The 27822-nt window shown below is 45.0% G+C and overlaps 1 protein-coding gene across 1 annotated transcript; it reads right to left on the bottom strand.

The window, feature by feature from the left end:
• Nucleotides 1-4640: 4640 nt before the first annotated feature.
• LOC146867430 (interferon-induced protein with tetratricopeptide repeats 5-like) lies at nucleotides 4641-26755 on the bottom strand. Its single transcript, XM_085605745.1, has 2 exons — nucleotides 26652-26755; nucleotides 4641-8999 (listed from the first exon to the last, which is right to left on the bottom strand). The coding sequence occupies exons 1-2, from the start codon at nucleotides 26753-26755 to the stop codon at nucleotides 7526-7528; spliced, it is 1578 nt and encodes a 525-aa protein (XP_085461871.1). The 3' UTR covers nucleotides 4641-7525.
• Nucleotides 26756-27822: the final 1067 nt, after the last annotated feature.

The following is a 27822-nucleotide window of genomic DNA, read 5'->3' as shown; positions in this document are numbered from 1 at the left end:
ATGCAGCACAGTGGTACTTACTGGAAGCACCTGGTGGACTAGCTGGCCCCCATGGGCCCTCGGGATTAAAGGGGAATTATTTCCCCAACTTAAAACGCGCCATAGGGAGTGTTTGCACACGTCACCTCAGGCCCCGTCCCCTCCCTTCCCCACTGTGTAAACACGCCCTGTGGCCGTTTTAAGTTGGGAGATTAACTCCCCTTGAATCCTGAGGGTCCCTAGGCGCAAATTAGCCCACTAGGTATGTCCAGTAAGCACCATTGCAGAGAGGTGTAAAAAGGGACACAGCCTGTACCAGCTCTCTGCAACGCAGTGCAATGGCGCTTACTGGATGCACCTGGTGGGCTAGTTGGCCCCCAGGGTCCCTTAGGATTGAAGGAGAATTATTTCCCCAACTTAAAACGTGCCACAGGGCGTCTTTGCACACGTCACCTCAGGCCCCGTCCCCTCCCTTCACCACTGTGTAAACCCACCCTGTGGCCGTTCTAAGTTGAGAGATTAAGTCCCCTTGAATCCTAAGGGTCCCTAAGGTCAAACTAGCCCACTAGGCACCTCCAGTAAGTGCCACAGAGCTGTGTTCCATTCAGGTGTAAAAAGGGGCGTGGCCTCTGAACACCTGTCTGCAACGCAGCTCCCTGGCGCATACTGGAGATACTTATTGGGCTAGTTGGCCCTCAGGGACTCTCTTTATTAAAAGAGAGTTAATCTCCCACCTTAAAACGCGCCACAGGGTGCGTTTGCACAGTGGTGAAGGAAGGAGGCATGGCCTGAAGTGACATGTCTGCAAACACACCCTGTTGGTGTGGTTAAAGTTGGGGAATTAATTCCTCCTCAATCCTAAAGTGTCCCTGGGGGTCAACTAGCCCACCAGGTACCTCCAGTATGCGCCAGAGAGCTGCCTTGCAGAGAGGTGTTGAGAGGCCACACCCCTTTTTACAACACTCTGCAATGCAGCTCCGTGGTGCTTACTGGAGGTACCTGGTGGGCTAGTTGGCCCCCAGGGGCCCTCCAGATTGAAGAGGAATTAATTCCTGACCTTAAAATATGCCACAGGGTGTGTTTGCACACATATCACCTCAGGCCCCGCCCCCGCCCTTCACCACTGTGCAAACACACCCGCATCGCGTTTTAAGTTGAGGGATTACCCCTCTTGAACCCTGAGGGTCCCTGGGGTGCAACTACCCCACCAGCTACCTCCATTGAGCGCCACAGAGCTGCGTTGCAGAGAGGTGTAAAAAGGGGCGTGGCCTCAGAACACCTCTCTGCAACGCAGCCCCCTGGCGCATACTGGAGGTTCCTGGTGGGCTAGTTGGCCCCCAGGGACCCCCAGTATTCAAGGGGAATTCGTTCCCCATCCGCAAACGTGCCAGGGGGCGTGTTTGCAGAGTGCTGAAACAAGGGGGCGTGGCCTCCGGCGCAATGCCGCTTCTTCTTTTTTTTTCTTTTAAGAAGGGAGGCTGCGTAGTCCCCCTACTTTAACTCATTTTTTGGCCCTGGGGACCCCATCCCCCAAGGCCTGCCCCCTAATTTTTTTTTTTTAATTAAAATTTGGGAAGGGGTCCGCGTGGCCCCCCTTCCAAGGCCTTAATCAGCCCCGGAGCCCCCATCCCCCGGAGCATGGGCTTTTTATTTTTTTTATATTTTTTGGAGGGGGGCTGCGTTGCCCCCCTCCTCTGGCCACTAAAGGCCCCAGGGACCCCATCCCCCGGGGCCGGCCTTTCATATTTATTTATTTATATAAATATATATATATTTTGGGGTGGGCCACGTGGCCCCCCTCCCAGGCCACTAATAGCCCTGGGGCCCCATCCCCCGGGGCTGGCCCTCTCCGTTGGGGGCCGTGGGGGGATTGGTCCCAACAGCTCCCCGCCTCCTGCGGGAGCCGGCATTGATTTTCCACATGGGGAGCTGCTAACATGCAGCTCCCCGTGTGGAAAAGCAATTTGGTTAGAATTTTGAAAGAGAGAGCATGTTTCCCTGCTCTCTCATTCAAAATTCAAACCAAGTTTGCTATGGCAGAGCAGTAGCCACGAGGCTCCCGCCCTCCCATAGCAAACAGCAGTGTCCCGGGGATGGGCACCCTGGGACACTGCAGAAGCCGGCCCTGGGGGGTAGCGGTCCCCAGGGCCATCATTGGCTCCAGGGGGGGCCGTGCTGCCCCCCCTCCCACCAATTTACAAAGCCCCAGGGGTGTGGTCCCTGGGGCTGGGGGGCACATCACGGACCCCCAATTTACATGTTTAGAGCCCCAGGGAGGTGGTGGTCTCTGGGGCATGTGGGGAGGCTTGAGCCCCCCACACAGGGTATTTTATTTTTTTTAAGTACACAAGCCCCGGGGGGTGGCAGTCTATTTTCACAAAGCCCCAGGGGTGGCGGTCCCCGGGGCTTGGGGGGGCCTTTGAGCCCCACCACCCATTCATTTTTGAAGTCCCGGGGTGTGGCGGTCCCCAGGGGTGGGGGGCCCCTTTGGGCCCCTCAACCCAATACTAGCATAGCCCCCGGGATTTGGCCCTCCCAGGGGCAAACTAGCAACGAAGCGCGGGAGCCCGTGCTTCGTTTTTATTTATTGGCAGGATCCGCGCACCCAGCTAAGCAGGCCTAGGGGGTCAGGCTGTGTCTACCCTGCCTCCTTTTTGCGTTCTTCGTGTTTTTTCTTCTGTTTTCTTGTGCCTCGGTACTACCGAGGCCCAATATGGCTCCCAACACTTCCTGGTTTGGAGTGTTGACAGCCAATTAGCATACAGCTCGTGCTCGGCAGGGTGCGCGGATCCACCACGCCCATAGATATATCTATGATTTTACTTTTGATTTTCTCAGGAACTACTGAACGGATTTACACCATTTAAGCAAAAGGCACGAGTGTGAACCAAGGGCTACCTTTTTGCCAAATTTGGTGTAATTCCGTTCAGCAGTTCGGGCTGTAGCTGCGATTAACAGTTCCCATGGAAAATTGCATGGGGAAAACATGTTTTGGGACCCCCCTTTTTTCTCAGCCCCCGCTTGACGAATCACCCCGAGACTTTCAGGATAGGAGCAGACCGGAGCGCCCCACAAGTTCTGAAAATTTAGCGAATATTCATCTACCGGCGCCAAAGTTATTCCAAATAGAATGTTGCGGATTTCCTATGGATAATAGGTCCTAACTATAACTACCTACTGGCGACCGCCAGTAGGTAATATATATATAGTGTGTGTGTGTTTTAAAAATTGAAAACAAATGAATTGATTTAACATTTCATTTTATTGGTGTTTTTGTAAGTCCTTACGTCCATCATTTTCCATGAGTGGGTGCTACAATACTTGTGAGTGAACATTTGTGGTGCTGGACTTACTTCAAGGCTGGGTTGTAGTACATTTCCAACTATTTTGCGACCTTTTTATCTGTAGTAACTTTTGAAGTGCAATTTGGGAATAGCAATGGGCTTACTCTTGTGTAGGTCCATGCTTTGTTGTTTTCATGTCCCTTGTTAACCCCGCCTTACTTCTCCCTAAGCCCCTCCTATTTAGGTTTAAGTATTCCCCATTTTCTAGCCACTCCACCCTGTCCCTCCCACAATTAGTACTAACAGCAGACTTACCTGTATGGAGATCTTCACACTTATGGCAAAGATCTCTGTAGAAAAAGGATAGCCAGGTGAAGGTGGAGGTTTTGCACATAGATTTGTGAATTGCTTTTTGTAATACGTGAATTGTATTACTGCAGCACTACTTAATGTACTGCAAAATGCAGTCTGTAAATAGGCCCCAAATGTGTGCTCACAGTGTTGTGTCTGCCCTAAAACAAACCCAATCCTAGACAATTTGTCAGTGCTTGTTGTGTTGAACAGATAAGTATCAATGGGGTTACCAGAAATGCTACCAGACCTGTGTCAAAATTGCAGTTCAATAAACAATCGGCCACAGTAGCAACAATTTTTCAAAACAAAAGAAATAGAAAACAGCATTCACAATACCAATGTATCATAGTCTGAAGTGAATGCAATTTATTTTCAAAGCAATATACACTTCAGCTGCAGGAATGCAGTTGCTCTTCCATCTACGGTTTAATACAGTTTTTTAGAAGAAAGGTGCTCTTTTGTTGGGGAAGGAAAGGTCAAGGTGTATGGGATCAAAGTGAGTGAGTGAGGGTGGCGGACAAGGCAAAGGTGATGTGACATGTATACATAAAGTTCACATGGTGAGACCTATCCGGCCTATCACTGGTCAATTGTTCCAATTACAGCACATAGCATTAAAAAGACATTGATAATGAATTTGAGACGTCGGGGCTTGTGCAGTGGTAGTAGTCAACTTTTCCACCCCTAAGATGTTCAAGGTGATTCAGGCTTTAGAGTGGGGTCTTCATCAGGACTGTATGAACAGGGAGCACCTAAATATTCCTCCAGCGCGTGCAATCAGGCTGGGCAGTCAGCGAGAGTGGGCTCAACAGAGCTCTAAAATTTGGGAGATGTTGTGTTGAACAGTCATTGAGACTGTAATATTTCCCTAGTCAGTTAGTGCAAAGGTTTGTGGTTCACTGCATGGCAACAGTTGCAAAATTGCTCAGACACCAGTATAATATTTCAAATATGGCATAATCAGTTAGCAGGAAGGAAGCAGCAGAACAATAAAAAATATGAAACGAAGCAAAAAAGAGAGCATTGATAACTTAGAATATATTTAATAGGGATTGACTATCCATCATAGGTTTTATCATTGAATAACATATAAGAATTCATATTGCATTGCATGTTTCTCTTAAAATAATATAATGCATCGAAAGAAACACAATAATGCAAAAACATATATATAGTGCATTAATATATTTTGTTAATAAAATACAATATCACACATTAAGGATGTAATTTATTTTTCATAGTTAATAATAATATTGGTTTAGTAGCATGCCTGGAGTATATCTTCATAGTGTGTTTCGTTGTCCTTAATCGGGTGCACATATAATTTACTGTATATATCTATTATACAAACAATATACCAAGTTTTGTATCATTTCCCTTTTTATCATTTGAGTAGAATGTGATTGCCCAAGTATGTTTCTAATGGATGTTTCTTAATGTAACATGATATTTTCTTAAGTACTCTCCACTTTGTTGCTCATTAAAGTGAAGAAATACGGAGCTAGGGTTGAACATAAAGAAAGTATGAAAGCAGCAAATCTTAGATTACACTTTAAAGTGACATTAAATCGAAGTCCGACGACAGTCGTCGCTGAGGGTAATGCATTCCCACGTAATAGTTAATATACTGCCAAGACCAAGGTGGTGTGCAACCTGACAAATGGAAATATGCCATTCCTCACACTTTGTGCATGAGTGTGTCTATGGGAGCATCACCACTCTTTGCAGTACCATTTGAGGGAAAAGGGTTGCTTTATTACTTTCTTTTCAAATTGTTATTCTAATATGTTAGGTAAGTGAATTATGGAGGACTTCCTCTCCTAGCAAAATTGCAAAGACAATACAGGGGCTGAATTGTGTACAATCCTTTCTACTATTCTTTCTCTGGTCAGTTCCCCATCTGCAATTTGCCTTATCCTTCCTTCAGCGTATGCACCTATTCAAGAATGACATTAACCAATATAAGACTGCCTTGAATGAATTATCAGAGGTAATGTATGAATGATAGATTGACAAATAAGTGTGTCAATCAATCAATCAGGAGTTTGTATAGCACGGCTACTCACCGAGAGGGTCTCAAGGCGCTGTCAAAACATATATTTTTAATTAATACTAATATTGAGACAGTTGAGCTTTTGATTATTCTTTGCAGTGCTTGTCATGAGATAAAACAAGATCTACTCTACCTTTGACATAGAAACTCATTTTTTTTATCTTAGACCATCTTTTAGCTTTTATGATAATGTAGTGCCAATCACTCAAATATTATGTTGGATCACCAGTGATTTGGCTTTGTTCTTAGCTTTTGTAGCTTTCCAAAAAAGAATCTGGGAGCATGAAGTCACAAAAGAAGGGACCCTCGTGAATTAATTGGATAATCCCAACCACAACTTGCAGTTTATTCAGACTACACAAGGTACCTCTATGACATTAGGTCAGGTCATACCAATGACTGCTTAGCCTCACTTTGAAAAAGATAAACATATTGATGTAAATGGTGAGCACACATGAAATAACAATAGCTAAATCCTGCTTATTATGTACATTTTATTTATCCAGATATCAATCCATCCATGTCAAGGCCATCGCCGACTGGATGAGGAGCAACCGTCTGAAACTGAACTCGGACAAGACGGAGGTCCTCCTCCTCGGACCCACCCCCTCAGCCTGGGACGACTCCTGGTGGCCGACCGCTCTGGGGACAGCACCGACACCAACCGACCACGCACGCAACCTAGGATTCATCCTCGACTCCTCCCTCTCCATGTCCAAGCAAGTTAACGCCGTCTCCTCCTCCTGCTACAACACCCTACGCATGCTCCGCCAGATCTACAAATGGATCCCAACCGAACAGTGACACAGAAGAATAGTGACACAGGCCTTCGTCAGCAGCAGACTGGACTATGGCAACGCACTCTACGCAGGAATCCCAGCCACACACCAACGGCGGCTACAACGCATCCAAAATGCCTCCGCCCGACTGATCATTAACGCCCCTCGCCGCAGCCACATCACCCCCATCCTGAGAGACCTGCACTGGCTCCCCATCGACAAGAGGATCACCTTCAAGCTCCTCACCCACGCACACAAAGCACTCCACAACGCCGGACCAGCCTACCTGAACAGCAGACTCAGCTTCTACGCCCCCACCCGCCAGCTCCACTCCGCCAACCTCGCCCTCGCAGATGTCCCCCGCATCCAACGTATGACCGGCGGCGGCAGATCCTTCTCTTACCTCGCCGCCAAAACCTGGAACACCCTCCCAACCCACCTACGACAGACCCAAGACCTACTCGCCTTCAGAAGACTCCTCAAGACCTGGCTCTTCGAGCAGTAGCGGCACCCCCCCCCCACCACCCCTCAGCACCTTGAGACCCTCACGGGTAAGTAGCGCGCTTTACAAGTACCCTGATTGATTGATTGATTGTCATACTATGCAGTAAACTGCTGTTCACAGCATGTGCAAGGTGCACACCCATGCAAAAACAGAAACACAGAAATAAACACATACTTACAGGTACTTGTGCACGCACACACGTTTGTGTGAACACATATGTACCTAAATGTTTCATGATGGATTTGCTACAACAAAGATTCATTGTCAAAAGTTTTGTCTCCGGGAGCCTCACTTTAGAAATACCAACTATGTGCAATTTAATTCTTAAGGGCTTTGATCCGGCCAACTGTAATCTGGAGAAGGAGTGTAAAAAAAATTCTTTAATTATTAAAAAGCAAGTTACCTTCCACAGAATGAAGTGATCATATGACAAAATTTGGTTTGCTCTTTGGAAGAGAAATGGTGTCCAAATTATGTTTGCAAATATAATAGTGAACTTTTTGGCTGGAAGGAAAGTAACGTGGGAGCTAGAGATGCAGTGTAGGAGTTACTTATCCCTCAAGGGTTCAACTCATATTGAAAGACGCATATCACACAAACTACTGAAATATTCCTCGTTGTCAGGATCCAGCTGCAGGGCTTTCTCATAACATTCAATCGCTTGCATCTTTTCTCCATCAAGTTGGTGGATATATCCAAAGATGCCATAAGCTTTGGCATCTCTTGGATTACTTTTAAGCATTTTTTCTGCTATACGTTTTAAACATATTTTGCATGAGTCTCTTTCATAGCTGTCATACTTAATCCCAAGCCCTTCTCTATAATGTTTAAGGGCTTCAGTTTCAGATTTCTTATGATATTCTTGAAAGCGTCCATAATTAAGGTTAAGTTGCTGCTTTTCTTGCAGGGTGAGATTCCCCATGCAAAACACTTTCTTGAATGTTTCCTCTGCTTTAGCGTGTTGATTAGCTTCTGCGTACATGTTTGCCAGGTCGGTATATGCATAAATAAACTTGGGTTTTTGTTCAATAACCAATTCGAAATGATAAATTGCTTTTTGAATAAGGTCATCTCTCTCACCCTCTTTCTCGCCCAAAGGGCTTGCAGATGGATATCTGGATTTTGCAAACTTAGCATTTTTTTTCATTTGAAAGAGCTTTTGTCGGTAGCAAAGACCTATTTGGTGGTGAAGAAATCCAGATGTTGGTGTAAACTTTATAGCTTGCTTCAATAATTTCAAAGATTCATCTGATAACCCCTTCCTCCTGTAGAATTTTGCAGCATAGCGAAGAAGATAGGGAAGATCTGGTGTTTTCTCCAATGCTTCCTTCATGTATTTCTCTGCCTCTTCCTCTTGTTTCATGTCCTGCAGTTTCAGGCTCAGAAGGGCCATGACAACTGTGTCCCTTGGGTTTAACTTCACTGCATGCCTTAACAGTTCAACGCATTTGGTGTCATCTGCAGAATCAGTTTTCTTGAAAAATCCTTGCAGACGATATACAGCAGTTGCGTAACCAGAATTCCATTCTGGTTCTTCAGGTTCCATTTTCAGAGCTTTCTCAAAACAATCCTTTGCATTTTGATAATACCTCCCAGCAAATTTTAGGCAGGACCAGCCCTGCTCTCCATACACATCAGAAATTTGAACCTTAAAATGGGAAGGGCTTGATAACTTTTTGCAAGCATCTTCCACCTTAGTAACATATGATTGGGCATCGTCCAACTGATTCATGTGATAGTACACCCAAGAGAAATTACCAAAGGTAACGATGCTTTTCCTGGCAAAGTCTTCAGAATGATTCTTCTGGATAAAATCAACTGCTCTCTCAAGGCTTTCTATAGCTTCTTCGTTTTTGCCTTTCAGGTGCTTCACAAAGGCAAGCAAATTGTAAATCATTGACTTGTGTTTTGTGACGACAAATTCAATTTGGTCATAAAGTCTGTCTTCTAAATCATCAAGATCAGTGTCATTCTTCAGCAGACCCCAGGTAAAGTGACAATCCATCTGCAACAGACTTGTCTTTAATTTATCCTTTGTAATCTCACTGTAAAAAAAAAGAAAGCACAATATCAACATGAAGAAAAGATGTAAGTTACAATGCATCCTTCATATAAACGTATCAGGTTTCATACTTGCAAAATAAAACATAAATGGAAGAAATGTGTAATAAATACAGCTATGTAACATAAATATAAAACAGTAACCACACAGTCAGTGTTTAAGAATGTAATATAAACTGCCTTAAAACAGTCAGCAAGAAGTGCTAACTCTTGAACAAGCAGCATGCTTTGATTCAAATCATCTGTTTATGATTGACTGGAATCACACACATTTGCTCAGAAATTACTTGTGAATTCATGGGTGGAGGGCTGTGATAATTTTCAACAATATTTGTAAGACTTATATAGGAGGATAAATCCCCACTAGAGAGAGCTGTATTAGTTTCTGGTTTTAAAGCTCTGTAGAGGAGGGCGGACCCCAAAAGGGCAGTGTATAATTTTATGCATTTCTAACCCTGACCTTCTTTGTGGGATTTGACTTGCAAGTCTTGTCTACACGCTACAGAGCATAACACATTCCAAATTGTAAAATTCAAAAGACTCAGTTATAATAGTATAATAATGAAATTTGGAAATGTTCATTCTTTATTATTTTAAATATAAGTGTGACACTGTTATGGATATTCGCATCTATGGCTACATAACGTGTAATTTAAATACATAATAAGGATTTAATAATGCAAGTAGAGAGAGTGCATGTTTTGTGACTGATTGATTCAAAGGGTTGGCAAGCATTCAGTGCTGAGGTTGCAGAAGGAAACTACTATCTAGTGCTGCATCTACATAAGAGATGCATATCTTTTAACACCCATGGCAACTAAAGTGAACCGATACATCTCTACTTGTTTATTTGTGTTTTTAGCTAAGATAATTGCTCCTTGATGTGTACCTGGGTGGTTAGTTTAAAATTGAACTAATACAGCACAGAGGAATTAAGAGTATAATACAGTAGTATTGCCAAATTGTAAAAGCTGTTTCCTATTAATTAAAGATGTCAAGTTAAATATAGAAATATTTTTTAGCTAGAAAATAAGTCTTTGAATAATGCAATATGTGGCTGATGTTTCTTATTAAACAATACACATAGGGGCCGATTACGATATCCGTTTGAAAGCCTCTGACCAACAATCTGATTCTCCTAGACCCTGTCGAAACCCATCCGCCCGACTCGGACGGAAACAATTTTGACCAACCGATTATGATGCTCACGATCGGAAGGGGAACTATTCAGTCATTTCAAATCGGTTCTGACCGGCACTCAGAGAATCTGAGTCGGTCGGAACCGATTCGTACAGCTCTACGGACATCGTTTCTGGTTTACCGATTACTATGTCGGATTCTGACTGCCTTTCTGACTCGGTCGGCCCGAAATGAAAAAGCTGTCGGAAACTGACTATGGGGGCCCCTAGCAGGCCCCCCTTCATTGTGAGGGCTCCGGTTGGGGGCCGTGGGGGTACCTAAGGGACCCTCCTCTAAAGTCATGCGTTGTTGGGCAGGCCCCGTGGGGTGCCTGTGACAGGGTGCAAGGATTTCTGCAGACACCCATTTTTCTCATAGGAGCGAGCCTGTGTTGTCGGTCGAAACACAGGCTTCCATTGAAGTCAATGGGAGTCCTTCCCGACGATGTTTGGAAGCATCTTAATTGGTTGGGAGGGACCACTGACCGCAATTCAGTTGGTCCTGATTCTGAGCGGGTGTCTGGGGGACGTAACATTGTGTGATACAAAAAGATTCAAAGTAATATAGTATGTTTTTTTAAATAATTAATTTGCCAATATTAGTGCACAGTTTAGATCTGTACTGCATTGTGAAAGTTGGCACAGTACAGACTAAAGTAAAGTGTGGGTGGATTAGGTCGCCTGCCCAGTGTAGGAGAGTAGGATCTGCTTCTTATGGTTACCCCCACTTTTTGCTGATGTTTCATTGTTTTTCGACTTTAGTCTGGCTGGGTCCTGCTATTCAAGACTCCAGCCTAGCTGCTTCCTCTCTAAATTGATTCCTAGTACCTCAGATACACCACAGATTGGATTTTGTTCCTAGTATATGTTATACTATGTACCCAGGGCATAGGTATCCCAAAGGCCTACCAGGGGCTGAAGCATGTATTATCCCACCCCTGGGAAGCCTTCCAAAATTACACCACATGTCTGCTACTGCAGCCTGGGTAAGGTGGTGCATGCACCCCTTATTGAGATATAGGTTCACTATATCTCACCCTATCACTGCACATATAAACCTATCAGTCACCCCTATAGCAGGCCTTATCAATCCTTAAGGCAGGGTGCTTAGTTTTGTGTGAGAGGGTGCCCATGCATGAGCAGAGCCCCTCTGCAGCCTTTGGAATCTCTTCTCCGGGGTTGTCTGTGATGCAGCCTGACCATATAAACTTAAGTGCATTATAATCAAACGGTAAATGCTAACTTTGGGATGGCTGCACGGAAACATGTCGTGTTTGGTGTCAAACACCTTGGAATCATACCCCCACACCAGTAACTGGTATGTGAGTATGATCCCACCCTCCTAGAGGGACAGACACGACAGCACCGGTATAACCGGTACCAGCTAACAGAGCCCTGGCATCACAAAATGGATGCTGTCAGCCACAGACACAAGTCTGGCCTCCTGCTGCTGATTGAAACTCCAGCAGGGGAGGCCTGGACAACCAGTTTCCTCTCACAGGGAGGTGTTACTACCTCCCAGACAGGCCTTAGTGGATTAGGGCTGGGTGGGAGCACCCCAGGAGTGCTTTGAAGTCTGCACTGGGGGCACATTTGATGCCCCTGTGCATAGTCCAGCTCAAACCGGTTGCAGGGGCTACCAGCCCCTGCTCTGGCGTGAAACTAGACAAAGGAAATGGGTGTAGCCACCTCTCTTTCCTGACCCTCCTATAGGTGGGCCCCCAGAGTATGTCCAACCCCTTCCTTGGGTATGAGAAAGGAACCCCTGGCTACAGGACTGGAGATTACACCTGCATGCAACTCTGATACAAAAATCCCGGAACTTCGACGATCTACACAACTAGATGATTGAAGAATCTCCCTTGGAGTAAAGGAGTTACTCCCCTGCTTGGCAGGAAACAAAGAAGCATCTGTCCAGTCTGCATCTCTGAAGCTCTTGCTGGATGCTGAAGAATTTGCAACACAGGAGGTGGGTTTCCAGACTTCTCAGAGGCTGACCAGAGTCCCCAGCAAAGCTGAGACCCGTAGCCCTCGTGGGTACCGTGGAACCTGTGCAGTGGGTTACTTGTAGCCCAGACCCCGAGCACCTTTTACACTGAAGATTGCTGGCCTACACTCCACGAGTGTTCCGTGAACCCGCTCTTTGTGTTATCGCTCGAGGCTCCTTCGCGATCCCTGGTCCATTGACTGGTGGGTCCCTGTGAAAGCAACTTTAACTTTAATTGGGCTTCCCTGGTTGCTCCAGATGTGCCCTGACTCTCCATCGCTTGGGGAGTCCCCAGGACCTTGCTGGTCCGCACCGAAGCATCTTTCCTCTTCCTGCGTGGGTTGCTGTTGTCAAGGCTTGTTGTGTCCAATCCGGGCACCGACACTGCAGCACTCGACATCCTTCGTGGGACAGCTCGAATCCACCTCCTGGTTGTCCTCGACACCTTCTGGTCCTCGTGGATGAAGAGTCAAGCTTCCCCTCCTCGCACCTGAAGCACCCGACATTGGTGGGCTTTCGTCTATCGTGCCCCTGGTCACTGGCAAATGAGCCAGACTCTGTCCCCTCTGCTTTCAGGTTCTTCACATCTTTGATCCAGGCTTGAATCTCTTCGGACACTTCTCATCTTCCCGGCAGCAGCACTGTTCAGCAACCTGCCATTGAAAATTACGACGTGACCCGACACCATTTGACACCTATGCACCCGGCGTCCCTGGATGAGGTAACACGAGTACTCCGGTGCTCCTGTGGGTGTTGGGGCTAGAACCATCTAAGTCCAAAAGGGTTTGTTCCTAGTCCACTCCTAAGTGTCCTTAAACTTTAAAATTCTAACCGCGACTTTCCCCATAAGCTAACAGGAGCTCGCGGCTGTGTTCTCACACTGCACACGTACCCCATGGATCCCCTGTGTCACTACCTTGGGTGGTTCCTTGGGATCCCAGCGATTCTACAGGCTCTAGGCATTGTGTCTAGTCAAGTTGTGGTTCTTATACCACTTTCTTAATGTATGGTTTGGTTCGCCCCTAGGGCCTATCGTATATTGTGCTAATTTACTGTGATATTTGAAGTGTAACATATGTGCTTTTACCTCTAGCCTCATGAAGAGACTAGTAGGGTGTGTTTAGAAATAAATACATATATTTTATATATATACCTGGTGTGGTCTCCTTTCATTTAGCCACTCAAGAGATTATAGACTGGTAAAACAAGCTGCTTTACATTCCTTCAAGACTTAGCCTGATGGCTACTCTCCATAGCTACCACTAGGATAGCTTTCAATAAAGATTGTCTTTAACCTATCATAAATAAGGGGTTGTTTGGACTGGTGCAAGGTGCCCACTATAACTAGTGGACAGCATATTAACCCTGGGTGGCCAACTACGCTACGCTCGTGTAGTTTGCGTAGTTTGTGCTACTTCACGCTACGCAAATTGCACGTAGCACAGTGCAAAAATGCATAGCGTAGCGTAGTTGGCATTTTTTGCTCGCTCACGGTCCTCAACGTCAAGTTGGCAACCGCGAGCGAGCAAAAATACATCCAGGCGAGACTTTTTCCTCGTTCGCGATCAGCAACATCAAGTTGGTGATCGTGAGCGTGGAAAATAAACCTCCCGGTGAGATTCTCAACGTGGGGAGGTCAGGTTTCTAATTGCGAGTGGTCGCGTATGCTCGCGACCGCTCACGATGAGAAACTACCAGTCCGCGGCAGAAAACAACAGCTCGCACTGTGCGAGATGCCGTTTTCAATGATTGCACAGTGCGAACAAGTATCCGGCACTGTGCAATCATCCCAAACTACGCCCAGGATTATATACCATGCCAACTTCTCACATTGGTGTGCAGCGGTTGGGATTCAAGATTGCCATTGTTTTACCAGATAATCTCAAGTGAGTGACTAACTGAAAACCACTAAAGGTACCTGAGGTACATATAATTCAAGCTTAAATTACAGTAAATTCTACTGAACTTAAGAGATGTGTGTCACGGGCTTAGCACACCCTTTCTACAACTCAAGAGAGTTTAGTAGACCACACTAGAGTAGGTAGTGCATATACCACACCTCACTAGTGATGTCTTCGAGACCAGGAACCAGTGGGTCCCTGCCAGAAGCTAGTGGGCTTCTAGCCTCCAAGTATGACAAACTCCCATTCTTGGAATTGAGAGCATTGTGTAGTACTAGGAAATTGAAGACAGGCAAAAGTACAAACACCCAATGCCTCATAGAGGTACTCCTCTTAGATGATCTCAGAAAGACCTCAGGATCTATTGGGGTAGGTAGAGTGGGTAGGGCAGCAGATGAGGAAGGGCCTAAGGGTGAAGATACCCACGACCTAACCTCAGAAGCTGGCCAGGAAGATGACAATGATCTTAACCTGGACAATGCACCTCCTCCAGAAGATGTGGAAGATGGCCACAATGGCCCTCTCTTTACTCCGCTTGGAAGAGTTGGGAGTGTGCCTAGAAGGACCAGATCTCCTTCTCATGAGTCTAACCATTCTGACACCTCCATAGGGACCTCTTTTTACTCTCATAGGAGGGAATCCTCTCATGAGAGGAAAGAGAGACTGCTCAAGTATGAGAAAGCTCAGCTTAGAATCAGAAGTGAGCAGATAGCCTTAGAAAGGGAGTCCCAAGAGCTTCAGAAAGCTAGAAGAAAATTGGGACTAGAGTCCCATGGTGGCAGCAACATCCCTATTGTTAGGGAGAGGTCTCATGACCATAAAAACCTAAACAAGATTGTCCCTCCCTACCAGAGTGGGGATGAAACCCACAAATTGATTACTGCACTGGAAAGGGCCTGTAAACTCAAAGGGTCCCCAAGGAGCAGTGGGCAGCAATCTTGTGGCTCTCCTTTGCAGACAAAGGCAGAGATAAGCTCCTCAATGTAAGAGAAGAGGATGCTGATGATTACCAAAGCTTGGAGAGTGCCCTGATTAAAAGGGTTGGCCTAACCACTGAACAATACAGGTTAAAGTTCAAAGATACCCAAAAAGCACAGAATCAAGATTGGGTGGACTTTGTAGATTGTGCAAATAAGGCTCTGGGGGGCTGGTTACTTGGCAGTAAGGTGTGTGATTTCAAAGAATTGTAACACTTAATTATGAGGGAGCAGATCCTTAATAATTGTCAAAATCAGTTGTTGCATCAGTACCTGGTGAACTCTGATCCGACCTCTCCCCAAGAATTGGGAAAGAAGGTAGACAAATAGGTCAGAACCAGGGTGAGGCAGAAGGTTCAGAACTCTGACAAGGGTGGGGAAAAGGGTAAAGACCAGAAGTCTTCTCAATGTCCCCAAAAATCTGCATCTGGGGGGAGTCCCAATCTAGCAAAGGTAAAGGCCAAAAGAAACCATGGTGTAAAATCTGTAAACAGAAAACTGATTGGACTAGTGACTGTACAAAGTCCAAAGACTCAACTCCAGCCACCATTGCCCCTAAGGCAACTGTTCCCCCTAGTGCAGCTACAATTGGTGGTACTCAGAATGAGGGTGTAGTAGGGTTAACCCTGGGTTCTGAGATGGACTCTGGCCTAGTCAGGGTTCTAACTCAGGCTGTGCTAGTCTGTGATGGGGGCATGGATATGTCCCCCTTTGTGAGTCCCAGTAACCTGGGCAAATACAGACAACAGCCTTTGATAAATGGAGTAGAGGCTTGGGCATTCAGGGACACAGGAGCAAGTGTCACAATGGTGACAAAAGATCTTGTGGATCCTGGGCAGATTATACTTTGTGAAATGTACCAAGTGACCAATGCTAGCAATGTCAGAACAGACCATTCTCTGGCAGTTGTTAACTTCTCCTGGGGAGGGGTAACTGGCCTTAAGAAAGTTGTGGTAAGTGCAGATCTACCAGTGCAGTGCTTGCTTGGCAATGATCTAGAGACTTCAGGTTTGGCTGAAGTGGAGCTCAGGACACATGCAGAAATGTTAGGGATCCCTGCTCATGTCTTTGCTGTGACTAGGTCACAGGCCAAAATGTCTAAAGCTGAACAGGCCCTGGATTCTGGAAAATGGACCAGGTGCCTCACAAGAGGAGGAGCAGTAGGGTTAAGGCAGAACTTTCCCACCTGACTCAGAATGCTGATCAGTCTCCTCAGGGAGATGATCTTGAGCCTGAAGAAGGAACTGTCCCAGAGGAGCTTGAACCTGACCAGGTTGAGTTCTTGGGGACAGGGGGCCCTTCCAGGTCTGATCTGAGCCAGGTTTTCCTGACTCCCTGATGGCCATTGTGAGTCCCCAGCAAAGCTGTGGCGAGTGGACCCCACGAGTGACGAGGAACAGCAATACCCGGGGACCGTGCACTATTGTTGAGTGCAACCCCTTCATGACGTTCTATGAACTTGTGCTTTGGACCATTTCTGACCCAAGCCTCTAGCAGGTTTTGCAGCGAAAATCAGAGGCCTACCCTGGTCCGAGTGACCGTGGGCTCCTGTGAAGCATTTCCTGAAGAGGCGTCTTCGTGATCCCTTGCCCGTTGGCTTGTGGGTCCCCCGAAGACTTTCTTATTGACTCAAAGGGCTCCTCAGGTTGCTAAAGGCTTGCCCTCACTTTCCTTCGCTGGGTGAGTCTCTCAGACCTTGCTGGTCTGCACCATCAACTTACTTCACTCTACATGAGACTTGCAGTTGCCAAGGCTTGTTGGCTCCAATCCGGTTGCCGACACCGCCATCAGCTGCAGACGTCGTGGGACACTCCAAATCCAGCTGCTGGTCATCGTCGAACTCTCCTGGACCTCGTGAGCGAAGAGTCAAAACACCATCGATGACCTGAAATCACCCGACACCTGTGGTCATCCATCTTCCTGGCCACCGGTCACTAGCAAGTGACTTTGAACACTGTCCCTCCAATTTTCAGGTCTTCAGCATCTTGAATCCACCTTTGGATTCCACCGGACACTTTTTCAGTCGACGCAAGCAGCATAGAAAACAGCGACGCGACCCGACACCAAAAGACACCTATGCACCCGGCTTCCCTGGGTGAGGTAACTCGTACACTCTGGTGCCCTAGTGTGTGTTGGCCCTCGAATTACTTACCTTGTAAGTGGCTTGCTTGAAGACTTCCTCGAAGTACCCTAAAACTTTAAAAATCAAACCGCGACTTGCTCCATTATAATCAATAGGGAACTCGCGGTTGTGTTCACACACTGCACGCGTCTCCCGTGGGCCTACTACTTACCTGCTTTCACTGCAGTGGTGAAGCCCCAGCAATTCTACAGGCCCTAGGCCTTGTCATTTTGCAAGTCGACCTTCTTATACCATTTTTTTTGTATATGGTCTGGTACGCCCCTTGGGCTCCAGCCATATTTGTGCTTAACTTATTGAAAAACGTTGAATTTTGAATGTGTATCTGGCTTCTAATCTCATAAAGAGATTAGTAGAGTGTGTCTAGAAATAAATACATATATATTTGATATATATACCTGTGTGGTGTCCTTTCATTTGGTAATTCAAGAGATTATAAGGTAAAACAAGCTGCTTTACATTCCTCTGAGACTTAGCCTGAAGGCTGTTCTCCACAGCTACCACTAGGATAGCTTTCTTTAAAAGGTTGTCTTAACCCTATCTACCATAAGAGTCGAATTGGACCAGCATAAGCCAGACAAACTTCTCACAAGTTGCTTTAGGCCCACGCCACACCAGTCCAGTCTGTGGCAGGAGAGGAGTCCAGCAACACTGCCTTTGACACAGTTGCAAGATGTGGTGGTGTCAGCCAGGTTAGCTGACCCCCACCACAGCCTTGAAAACATGATGAGGTGGAGTTACAGAAAGGGTCTCTAACTCCTAGATTTCAAATTGCCTTAAGCATTATTGGAACCAGCAAACCCTATTAATTCCACTGATCCTTTGAGGGAAGAGGTGAGAAGGGTGTGTTCCGAGTAACTTACAGAGTCATCATTATAATCTTCTTGCTTTGGAGAACAAGACCAATGACAACACTGTAATGCCATGCCTGGAAGGTGCTTCAAGATTTGGTACTGTGCATGTGCATGACATCACACACTGCACAAACTCCATTTGCCTCTTCATAGGCCTCTTCATTGCCTCTTCATACCCACCTGCAGCATCATGGCTCTGAGGCTGGTGGAGGCTGTGCTTACCCAAGATAGGAAAGCATGAAGCTATGCTTCCATGGATATGGGAAGCCCTGTGATGGGAACATCGCTACTTTGCAGGAATGCAGAGAAGTGGGTGCAATGGGCGCTGTGGAGTTGGGAAGGCTTAGATCATGGGTACTCACAAACATTTTCCCTGGGGCCACAAATTTGGTCTGTGATGTGACCGAGGGCCACATTGGTACCAGCAAGTTGGTGGTTGGGGTTTGGGGAGGGGTCTGTGGTAAGGTGGGTGTAAGGGAAGCTAGGCGTATACATCTAGTGTCTGAATTGCACAATGTAAAACCAAAAACTTTGGATTAATCCTGGCTTCTCCTCTTAACCAAACTGTGTGAGCCTAGGTAATTATTTTATTTCACTTTCCCTCCTTTTTCTTCATTAGCTCAGGAGGACCTCAAAATACATGCCTCCAGAATGTGTGCTGTAGAAAGCCTTCTCAAGTGTTTGATTTAATAATCTATATGTTGTTCACGCATAAGAGAAACACAATCCCCCAAAAGGTGCACATGATAACTGACTTGCCTCTTCGTACACTATTGGCATTGTTATCAGAGTTCAGGAAAGAAGGAATGTTTCTCAATTCAGGTTTGAAAACTATCACTTAAAAAAAACTTTTAAGTTGTTTAGGACATCCTAGCTAGTTATTTTCTTTAATTTTAATTAACCCCTTAAATAAATGCTTGCCGGTTTATTTACCATATTTTTTATGTTATTGCTGAGTCGAGTAAACATTAGCCCAGTACTTCTCTTGACCAGGGGGCCGCATGTGAAGGTCAGGAGGACGGCATGCGGCTCCCAGGCCGTACTTTGAGTAGCACTGGCTTAGATTAATTGTGAGTGCATGTGCAAATTTGTCCTTGAGTATGATAGAGCTTGTGCCTATATGCGATAGTTTAGATGTACTACACACAAACTCCTACATATATAAAATGCCGATTACCCTTCTGTAAAAACTGGTAAATTTGGGCATATTGCGCCAAGCCCATGAAAAATCAGTAAACTGTTGGGCGTGGCATAATAGTGGTAATTTGTTACATATTTTGTACAGTGGTGGCATGACCACTGAAACTGTCTACTCAGGTTAAAATGCTGACCCTGTAATAATAGGAGTAATAATTGACAATTGTTGGCATTCACAGCATGATGATGTCCAGCCTGATACGACGCTGAACCATGTATAACTGGGGTCATTTTTTGCGTATTCTTGGCATTTTCGGCATAAGATAATGATACACAGGCATGAAAGGCAGAATTATCCATGTGTGGCATTTGTGCATGTGAACACTTGAAACAAGAGGTCAATATTTTGTGTTATTTCATGAAAATTCGAGTTTTGTAGGGATGGAGTTATTGTTTGAAAATGAATCAGAAAATTCTTAATTTTTTCAAGATAATGCTTGGAAAAAAACTATTGTATTCCAGATATATTTAGAGGTACTGCTGTCTCAGATCAAAAACTGTAACAATGGTGCAACTTTTGCAGCCTTCTGCACGTGAGCGACCGCACTGATTTATGGGTTTGTAAAATCTGTAGCTCTGCTGTGTGCTGTCGGAGATTCACTGTTTGGGAGTTTTTTTTATCCTGCCTCTTCCCCTTAGCTTTTTTTTTAGAACACGAGTGAAAATAAACTTGAAGGTGTTGCATGAAAAAGTTCAAGAGAATTAAATATAAACGGGGTGGTAGGTGCTATAAAAACGATCGGTCATATGATAAAGCACATTGTAAATTGCCTGTATCGCCTTTGGGAATTAGATGCTTTAATTGAAACTGTAATGAAAACTTCGCAGTTATGTAAAATTGTCTAAAAATGGTCTGAGCGCTGCCTGAACTTCCAGCATTCATAAGGAGGGCCAAACCTGCTTGACACACAACGAAAGTAGTAACATATTTTATGAGTTCATTTTCTGAACATTTGGCTTTCTAGCAAATGCACGCGAACATGGTGCTGTAAAATGCACCAAGTGACCGATTTCTTCAAAAATGCATATGGCTATGTTACACAGCAAAGTAAGACATTCGTGCATTCTTTGAAGCAATGTTCAAGCAACGAGATGTATGAGGAAGGCTACGAACTACTTTGTGATGTAACCTCTCCAATACTAAACATACCATTTAAGATACAGGGAAAGTATTGTTTGTAATTTGAGAAAAGCTTAGTAACAAAATGATAGCACATTGTTACAGTTGGGCTCGAGTCGGGGTACACGCAGGTATACGGCGTCCCACCACTCTTTTCACAGGGTGGACGCCGTCCCCCCCTGCCAAGAAGTTGGGCCCCACAGAAATATGATTTTATAGCGCTATGTTGTTACATCATGAGGTCATTTGCATATTGCCCTACTTGGTCAGTCCCCCCACTTCTTTTTATAGGACTTGTCCCCTGCAGTTAGTGTTGGACGAGAGGAGGATCTTGCTGGATTCTGCATCCAACATGTATTGTTGAGATGAATCCAGGACAACTTCAGTTAAAAGTGCTGACTGTATTTTAGTGCATTTTACTAACGCCAAGACACGCACAGTAGAGGGGGCGCTTTGTGCCCTATGCATTCATATCAGCAAGGGGTGTCTTATTTTCAGTACCAGCTGGACTCAACGCAAATTTAAAGGGACTTTTTAATCCAGCCTCATCCTGCTTGGAGCTAGTTGGAGCCTAATCACTTGATGTCAAAGCCATCAAGGAAATAAGGTCTCTCAGCTTGTTATTTGATACTTGTATAAAGGGTGAAATATAATTTTGAGGAAGATTTTAGGCTATTCCATGTTCTTATGTAAGCACATGCATGCACTGGAAGAATGTCAAATGATCTCTCTATATGAATAATTATACTAATAACCATGTATGTAGTGGTTACTAACGATAAGTGTTTATTACTACTCAAAGGAAAATGACATTATAGAGAAGAAAGATTGAGAAAAGAGCAGTACGTTTCTAATCCTGGCTTGCAGTCTGCATGTAGCTCCTTGAGGCTGCTTCAGAACTCACTAAGTTATATGACAAGGGTTGTTACTACTGATCTGTACGGCAACACAGGCATCCATTGAACAAAACAGCAGTGACCTGCTACATAAAAATCTGTGACCTGTATTTTACACTTTGTGCTTTGCAGCAAACACATGGACTCACAATGCTATTTTATGAGTGCAGCAAACACATGGACTCACAATGCTAGCAAACACATGGACTCACAATGCTATTTTATGAGTGCAGCAAACACATGGACTCACAATGCTAGCAAACACATGGACTCACAATGCTATTTTATGAGTGCAGCAAATACATGGACTCACAATGCTATTTTATGAGTGCAGCAAACACATGGACTCACAAAGCTAGCAAACACATGGACTCACAATGCTATTTTATGAGTGCAGCAAATACATGGACTCACAATGCTATTTTATGAGTAAACCTGTTATTACACTCCTACAGAGATCTTCACCAGAGTTACCTAACCGCTATAATACCCTGGAACTTGATGAGTAAATAATTTTCCAGCAGGTCAAAACAGGGGAGTGACTTCAGTGGGGTGGTGGCATGTGACATCCCCCCCCCCCCACCAAAAAAAATACATTCAGGGCATGGTAGGTGGTTCTACGGCCTTTGCTACGGGTCTGCTATGTCTGTGTCAATTTTTCTTGTCATCCTAATTTCACTTACAGGTTTTAATCTTTCATTTTTTGGATCAGGAACTTTAATATTTATAGTGACAAGTTTACCAAAAAAGTAGCAAATCTGCACCCTTGATAGATGCAAATTTCCATTTTTTATTTATTCACAAAAGTTAGCAGTAGTAGACTTGGAGAGCTATGCCAGTCTCAGGTTTTCAGGCATAATACTGGCAAACACCAAAAAGGGGATAGGACAAATAGTCTAACCACGAGCAATCCCTCGGTATAGCATCCACACCCCTGTTTTTCGCACACTGAGTGCCTGATTTAAGATTTAGCAGACCATGGAAAGGCAGACAGGGTGGTGGAGTGCTTTAATGCTTTCACTCTGCCCGACAAATTTAGAGATGTGCGCCAGTCCCGCAGACATCTCTACACATTGACAGGAACCACCGTCATAATGGTTCCTGTCAATGTAAGAAAAGTTAGACGGCTAGCCATCTAACTTTTCCAAAGTTTTTATTTTCCTAAAAAAAACTCCCAAAGTAGGTGTGTTTTTGAGGGAAAAAAAACTATTACGCCTACGAAGAGTTTTCCTTTTTGTATTGTCCCTCACCGCCAAGGTATACCTGCCAGTGAGTGACAGTAAATTAACAAGCCATCTGAAGGCCCACTCTGCATATAGGGCAGACGGTCAGAGGCTTGTTTACTTCCAACTGCATGGAAATTTTACTCCATCGGCATAAAATCTGCTATCCATACAGTTCAAAATTAAGATGGGCGGACCTTGAGTTTGGCAGACAGTGTAGCCATCACCGTTACAATGTCTGTCAAACTCTAAATCAGCACCAGAGGCCCTCCTAGTGCAAATCAGTCATGACTCACTCTGCTCCTCATAGTCCATACAAAACCTTGGTGAACTTACCCATCCACACTCACTACTTTTTTAGATGGGAAATTTGACCCCCCACCCCTTCAGAAATCTCACAGACTAAGCCACATCCGGGAGTCTAAACCCCCTAAAGATATATATAAATCCGGTTTATTTGTGACCGATTATACAAGTCAAAACCAATTTTTTATCTAAAGTGTCCTTGTTTCCGATGCCCTTAGGTGAAGAATTAAAAAAATATGTATATGTTAACTTTCAGACTGCTCATGTAACTCCCCTTTTCTGCTGACCCTTGGCCCCACTTTACATCGTCCAGGAGTATTCTGTGCCCTTTTTGTAGCACTAGAGCAGGGGTCTTCAAACTGTGGGGCGCGACCCCCAGGGGGGCCGTGGAGTGATGCAAAGGGGGTCGCGCCTTCCCAGTCACACTTCTGCCCAGGCCCAAGGGCTTCAGCCCCCCCCCCACACTTCCCCCGTCCTGTGTCTCAGCCCGGGCTGCTGCAGTGAAACTTGAGCTGCTGGGGGCTCAGCTGGGCAGTGTCTGGATTCCTATCTCCGGCACCCCCGTGTTTTTTCACAGGTCTTTAAAGAACATTTAACATGCCTTTGTAAACTGCTTACAGAGGCTTAGGTTTTTTTGCTGGTTCCAGTACCCCCTGGGTCCCCACTGTGCCTATTCCTTACATTTGGATTTTACATTCACTGCCGTAGTGTGAAAATGCATTTCATGGAAAGGAATACAAAGTTGGCTTCCTGGGGGCCCCGTGAGTGAAAGTTTATTGTGCTTTTGAAGCACCTGCTGCAGCGTTTCTTTCCCCGGCAATTACCAGGCCTCACATAAATGTCAAGATAACTCGTGTGATTAATTATCTTCCTGGAGAGAGATCAGAATGTTGTATAGTTGAGGTTTTGACTTAGGTGATGTTAGTGCAGAGGGTTAATATGCCTGCTGCAAAGAACGTGTACCAAGTAGATTACAGAGTGCGTATGATGTGAAGAGATCAGCAGGTTACTGCTTTAAAAGAGGCATCCTTTTATTACTTGCAATTTATAACTTAAAGTCCTAATAGAGAATAGTGAGCGATTAACTTTCATCCTAGAACTGCATACACACTGCAAAGTATACATTATTAGACCATTGATTAATGTTGCAAAAAGGGTTAATTTGGCTAGAAATCAATTCTTATTATTAAAGGAAACTCCCAACTATGCTGTTTCTTTTTCGAATCTGAGTTTGTGCTTCTCCACACCAAGCACTCTTGAACTATACTGCCTACCAGTATGGATGACATGTGACTCCTATACTTTTAGTCCTTTGGCTTATGTAACATTTCCTATACACTGATTTACACACTTATGATTGATTGTCTCTGTGTAATGTGTGTGTGATGCAAAGTACTCAGACACCCTACACTGGTATGAGTGGCACTATATAACTAATTCAATGCATCTGAGAGTGTGGGGTTATGGAGACTTGGTCACTGTTAAAGGGTGCTAGTGAGAGAATCCGTGGTGGGGGTGGTCATTGTGGGGGGCACCAACAAACATTGTCGCACAGGGCACCACCAGCACTAAAGCCGGCCCTGGGAAGTATGCACAGATAAGCGCTGAAGATACCGCTTTAGGTGACTGCTTTTTTTTGTACCGACTGGGCCACCAAAATAATCTGCTGGCAACCCTAACCATAGGACTGGAAGTTTGTTGCAGGATCAGCACATTATTTATTTCCTTCACCCTCGATCCCCGATTAATGCTGCAATAGTTTAACTTAGATATTAAAGTCTACGCCCCCGTCAATAACATGCTGAGTTACTTCATGGGTCTGGGAATGCACTCTGCATTCAGACAACTCATTCCTCATTCTCGCCCTTCATTGTCACGCTCACCTTGCACTCACAGCGATCACAATGCACTCACACTGATCACCATGCACTTGCACCATTCACCTGCTCACCTTGCACTCACAGTGATCACAATGCACTCACACTGATCACCATGCACTTGCACCATTCACCCGCTCACCTTGCACTCACAGTGATCACAATGCACTCACACTGATCACCATGCACTTGCACCATTCACCCGCTCACCCTGCACTCACAGTGATCACAATGCACTCACACTGATCACCATGCACTTGCACCATTCACCCGCTCACCCTGCACTCACAGTGATCACAATGCACTCACACTGATCACCATGCACTTGCACCATTCACCCGCTCACCTTGCACTCACAGCGATCACAATGCACTCACACTGATCACCATGCACTTGCACCATTCACCCGCTCACCCTGCACTCACAGTGATCACAATGCACTCACACTGATCACCATGCACTTGCACCATTCACCCGCTCACCTTGCACTCACAGTGATCACTCTGCTCTCAAAATGCACTTGTCCTGCTCACACTATACCTCAACCTGCAGTCACACGAGTACACTACTCATCCTGCACTCATGTGACACTTCACTCACCTGTCCCCCTCACTACTCAATATGCAACTCACTCAAACAAGCCCATCAGTAATCATACATTCATTCATCCCATTCTGAACTTGCATCCACACCCAAAATGAGAGAGGACAGCAAGGGAGTGAGAGAATTTGATTGAAGAGGTCAGGGATGAGGAGAAATGTGAATTGCCGAAGAGAAGAGTGGACACGCAAGAAGTGAGTGTGATCCAAAGGTGAGGGATTCTGTTAGAACAAAGGGGAGATGTGAAAGAGGAATGGGGGGACTGGAGAGGTGTAAGATACAAATAGACAAAAATTTGAATGAAGAGACGAGGTGAATGAGAAGTGCTGAGGGGCACGGGAGGTGACAGGGCCAGAGAGGCCATGAGATACATGTGAGAGACTGTTAGAGATGAGGGCAGTGAAAGGACAGAATGGCAAGAGGTGATTAAAGGTGAAGTGAGAGGTTGAATGGGGAGAGTTCAGAAGTTGTAAAAAGGGGTGAAAGAAAATGACCTGCAAAGTGAGAGAGGGATCCAGGGTTAGGAGAGGAGAGAGGGATGGAAGGGAGGGTGTGAGAGGAAAGCTGCATGGGTAAAAGGCTTAACTCTACACAAAACCGCCAGGGTTTTAAGGGACCCCTGCTTCTTACGGTCAGGGCCAGGTGAGCTTCTAATGTGGCAGCACGTATTGCTGCAGAGTGGAAGGCCCTTCACAAAGGTTGACTTGAAATCTTTCTGATGATAATTGCTGTATTTTGGTTATAAATGGGTACTGATTGGGTGAAATCTTTCCTCAGCGTTACTGTGTGTAACAAATATCAAAATAATGAAGCAATGCTATCCCAAAATACGCGGCATCACATAACCTTATTTACATTTTCATCCCACGCAATTTAGTCAACAGGTTTAGACATTTTTGTCAAGAGGGGGTCCTTACGCCTCAAAATGTTGACAGGGGGGTCTCGGCATCCAAAAGTTTGAAGACCTCTGCACTAGAGCATTTACACTGGCCTGCCTTAAAGACCTGAGAAACCATACAATCAGCGAGTGAATTGTGGCTAGTTATCACTCTCGGGTCGAAGATATTTATTGTCGCCGTGGTGAATTATTTTTTGTTTCAAAGATTGTTCACTTTTGATTAAAATACCGAAACTGAAGCCTGCTTTATTTTCTTATTCCTTTTACCATTAACTGCTCCTTGAACTTTTCATACCTTTTTTCTTCAACAGAATACCGAGAATTACGCGAACAATACAAATATTGGAGCATTATAATAACGATTCTCTAATTAATAAGGTTTTTACGCTGGTCACATCGGTACAAATATTATGCTAGAAATAGCAGCATTCGCGGCACCTGACCGATTTAATCTACACGGCATCAAATATGTAAATACGTACCTCATGATGTCAGATTTGTTCGTAGCCGGAGCATCCGATTGGAAGGCGAGTCTTGGACTGGCTGCAGTCTGTGGCTGAGTGAGCGGCTGCCTTCGGGATTCCATTTTATAAACTCAAGTGCAGCGTCACGTGAGCTTCGAGCAGCGCTCTGGAGTGAATAGAAACTGGAAAGCGAAACTTGGGCATGGTTCCAAACCAGCAGCTGAAAGAAAAGCTGCAGAAGTAGCAGGCTTAGGGAAACGAAACTCGTGAGGTTGTTGTGCTCGCCGCGCCTTCTGTTGCACGGCAACTGACAGGATAGACACTGTAAGTGCGTTAAATATGCAATGACTAGGCTGCTTTACAGATGCAGGAAACTAAAGTAAAAGCGGAACGACATTGTTGTTCAAAAACACAACTTTCAGGTCAATTAGGTTTTAAGGGTGAGCTATATAAATAACAAAGAATTCACACGTTTTGGGGAAGTTGACTGCATTATTTTAGAAATCCTTTCCCGAATAGTAAACCTCAAAAACTTTAGTTGCTTTTATCTGCAAATAATTGAACAATAAGTTGTACACAATTGTCAGGATTCTTTGGAAAGATGCAAATGATCCTATCCTTTTGTTTATTATGAAACGATTTGCACAGCTCTCAAATACTTTGGAACCACTTTCTGTATGTGTTTGCTCTTTTAGATTTATGTTTCAGAACGGAAAAAGTTCGGCTTTCACTGCTTTTCCCAGTATTTTTACCACCCTGGATGTAAAAATACAATGCAGGCTGGTAAAAAAAAAGAACGAGGTAGCAACCCTAGGGCCATTAAGTGATTCAGGGCCAGATATACAAAGCCTTATTGTGGCCCCAAGGATCTGATTTGCAGAATCGGGCCGTTTGAGACCTCAAAAAGGCATTTTCAAATGCACAAAACTATATAGTGTTTCGAACATGTTACTGAATCAAAATGTAGGTTTGCACCTGAAACGGAGGTGGTAAGCCATTTACAAACAAGAATGGATCTCCAATTGACCCCTCTACTTTGTGACGGTCTACAAAACCATTTGTTTGAGTAGTTAGTGATGCCATGGACCACTCACAACCTACTCTAAACAAGCATTTGCAATGCAATAGGTCTCGCATTTATAAGAGTTTGAGCTATTGGCATTGTAAAATTACAATGCCTCTTATTTAG

Source organism: Triturus cristatus, chromosome 1_2 (assembly GCF_964204655.1).
Source record: "Triturus cristatus chromosome 1_2, aTriCri1.1, whole genome shotgun sequence".
NCBI lineage: Eukaryota > Metazoa > Chordata > Amphibia > Caudata > Salamandridae > Triturus > Triturus cristatus.
This window is presented reverse-complemented; position numbering and strand designations above follow the sequence as displayed.

Bases quoted from the DNA above. Each gene is read 5' to 3' on its own strand.
- LOC146867430 (XM_085605745.1), bottom strand. From the start codon at position 26,755: ATGGAATCCCGAAGGCAGCCGCTCACTCAGCCACAGACTGCAGCCAGT. The intron at 9,000-26,651 runs GTACGTATTTAC...TTTTTTTTACAG, and splicing joins AACAAATCTGACATCATGAG to TGAGATTACAAAGGATAAAT.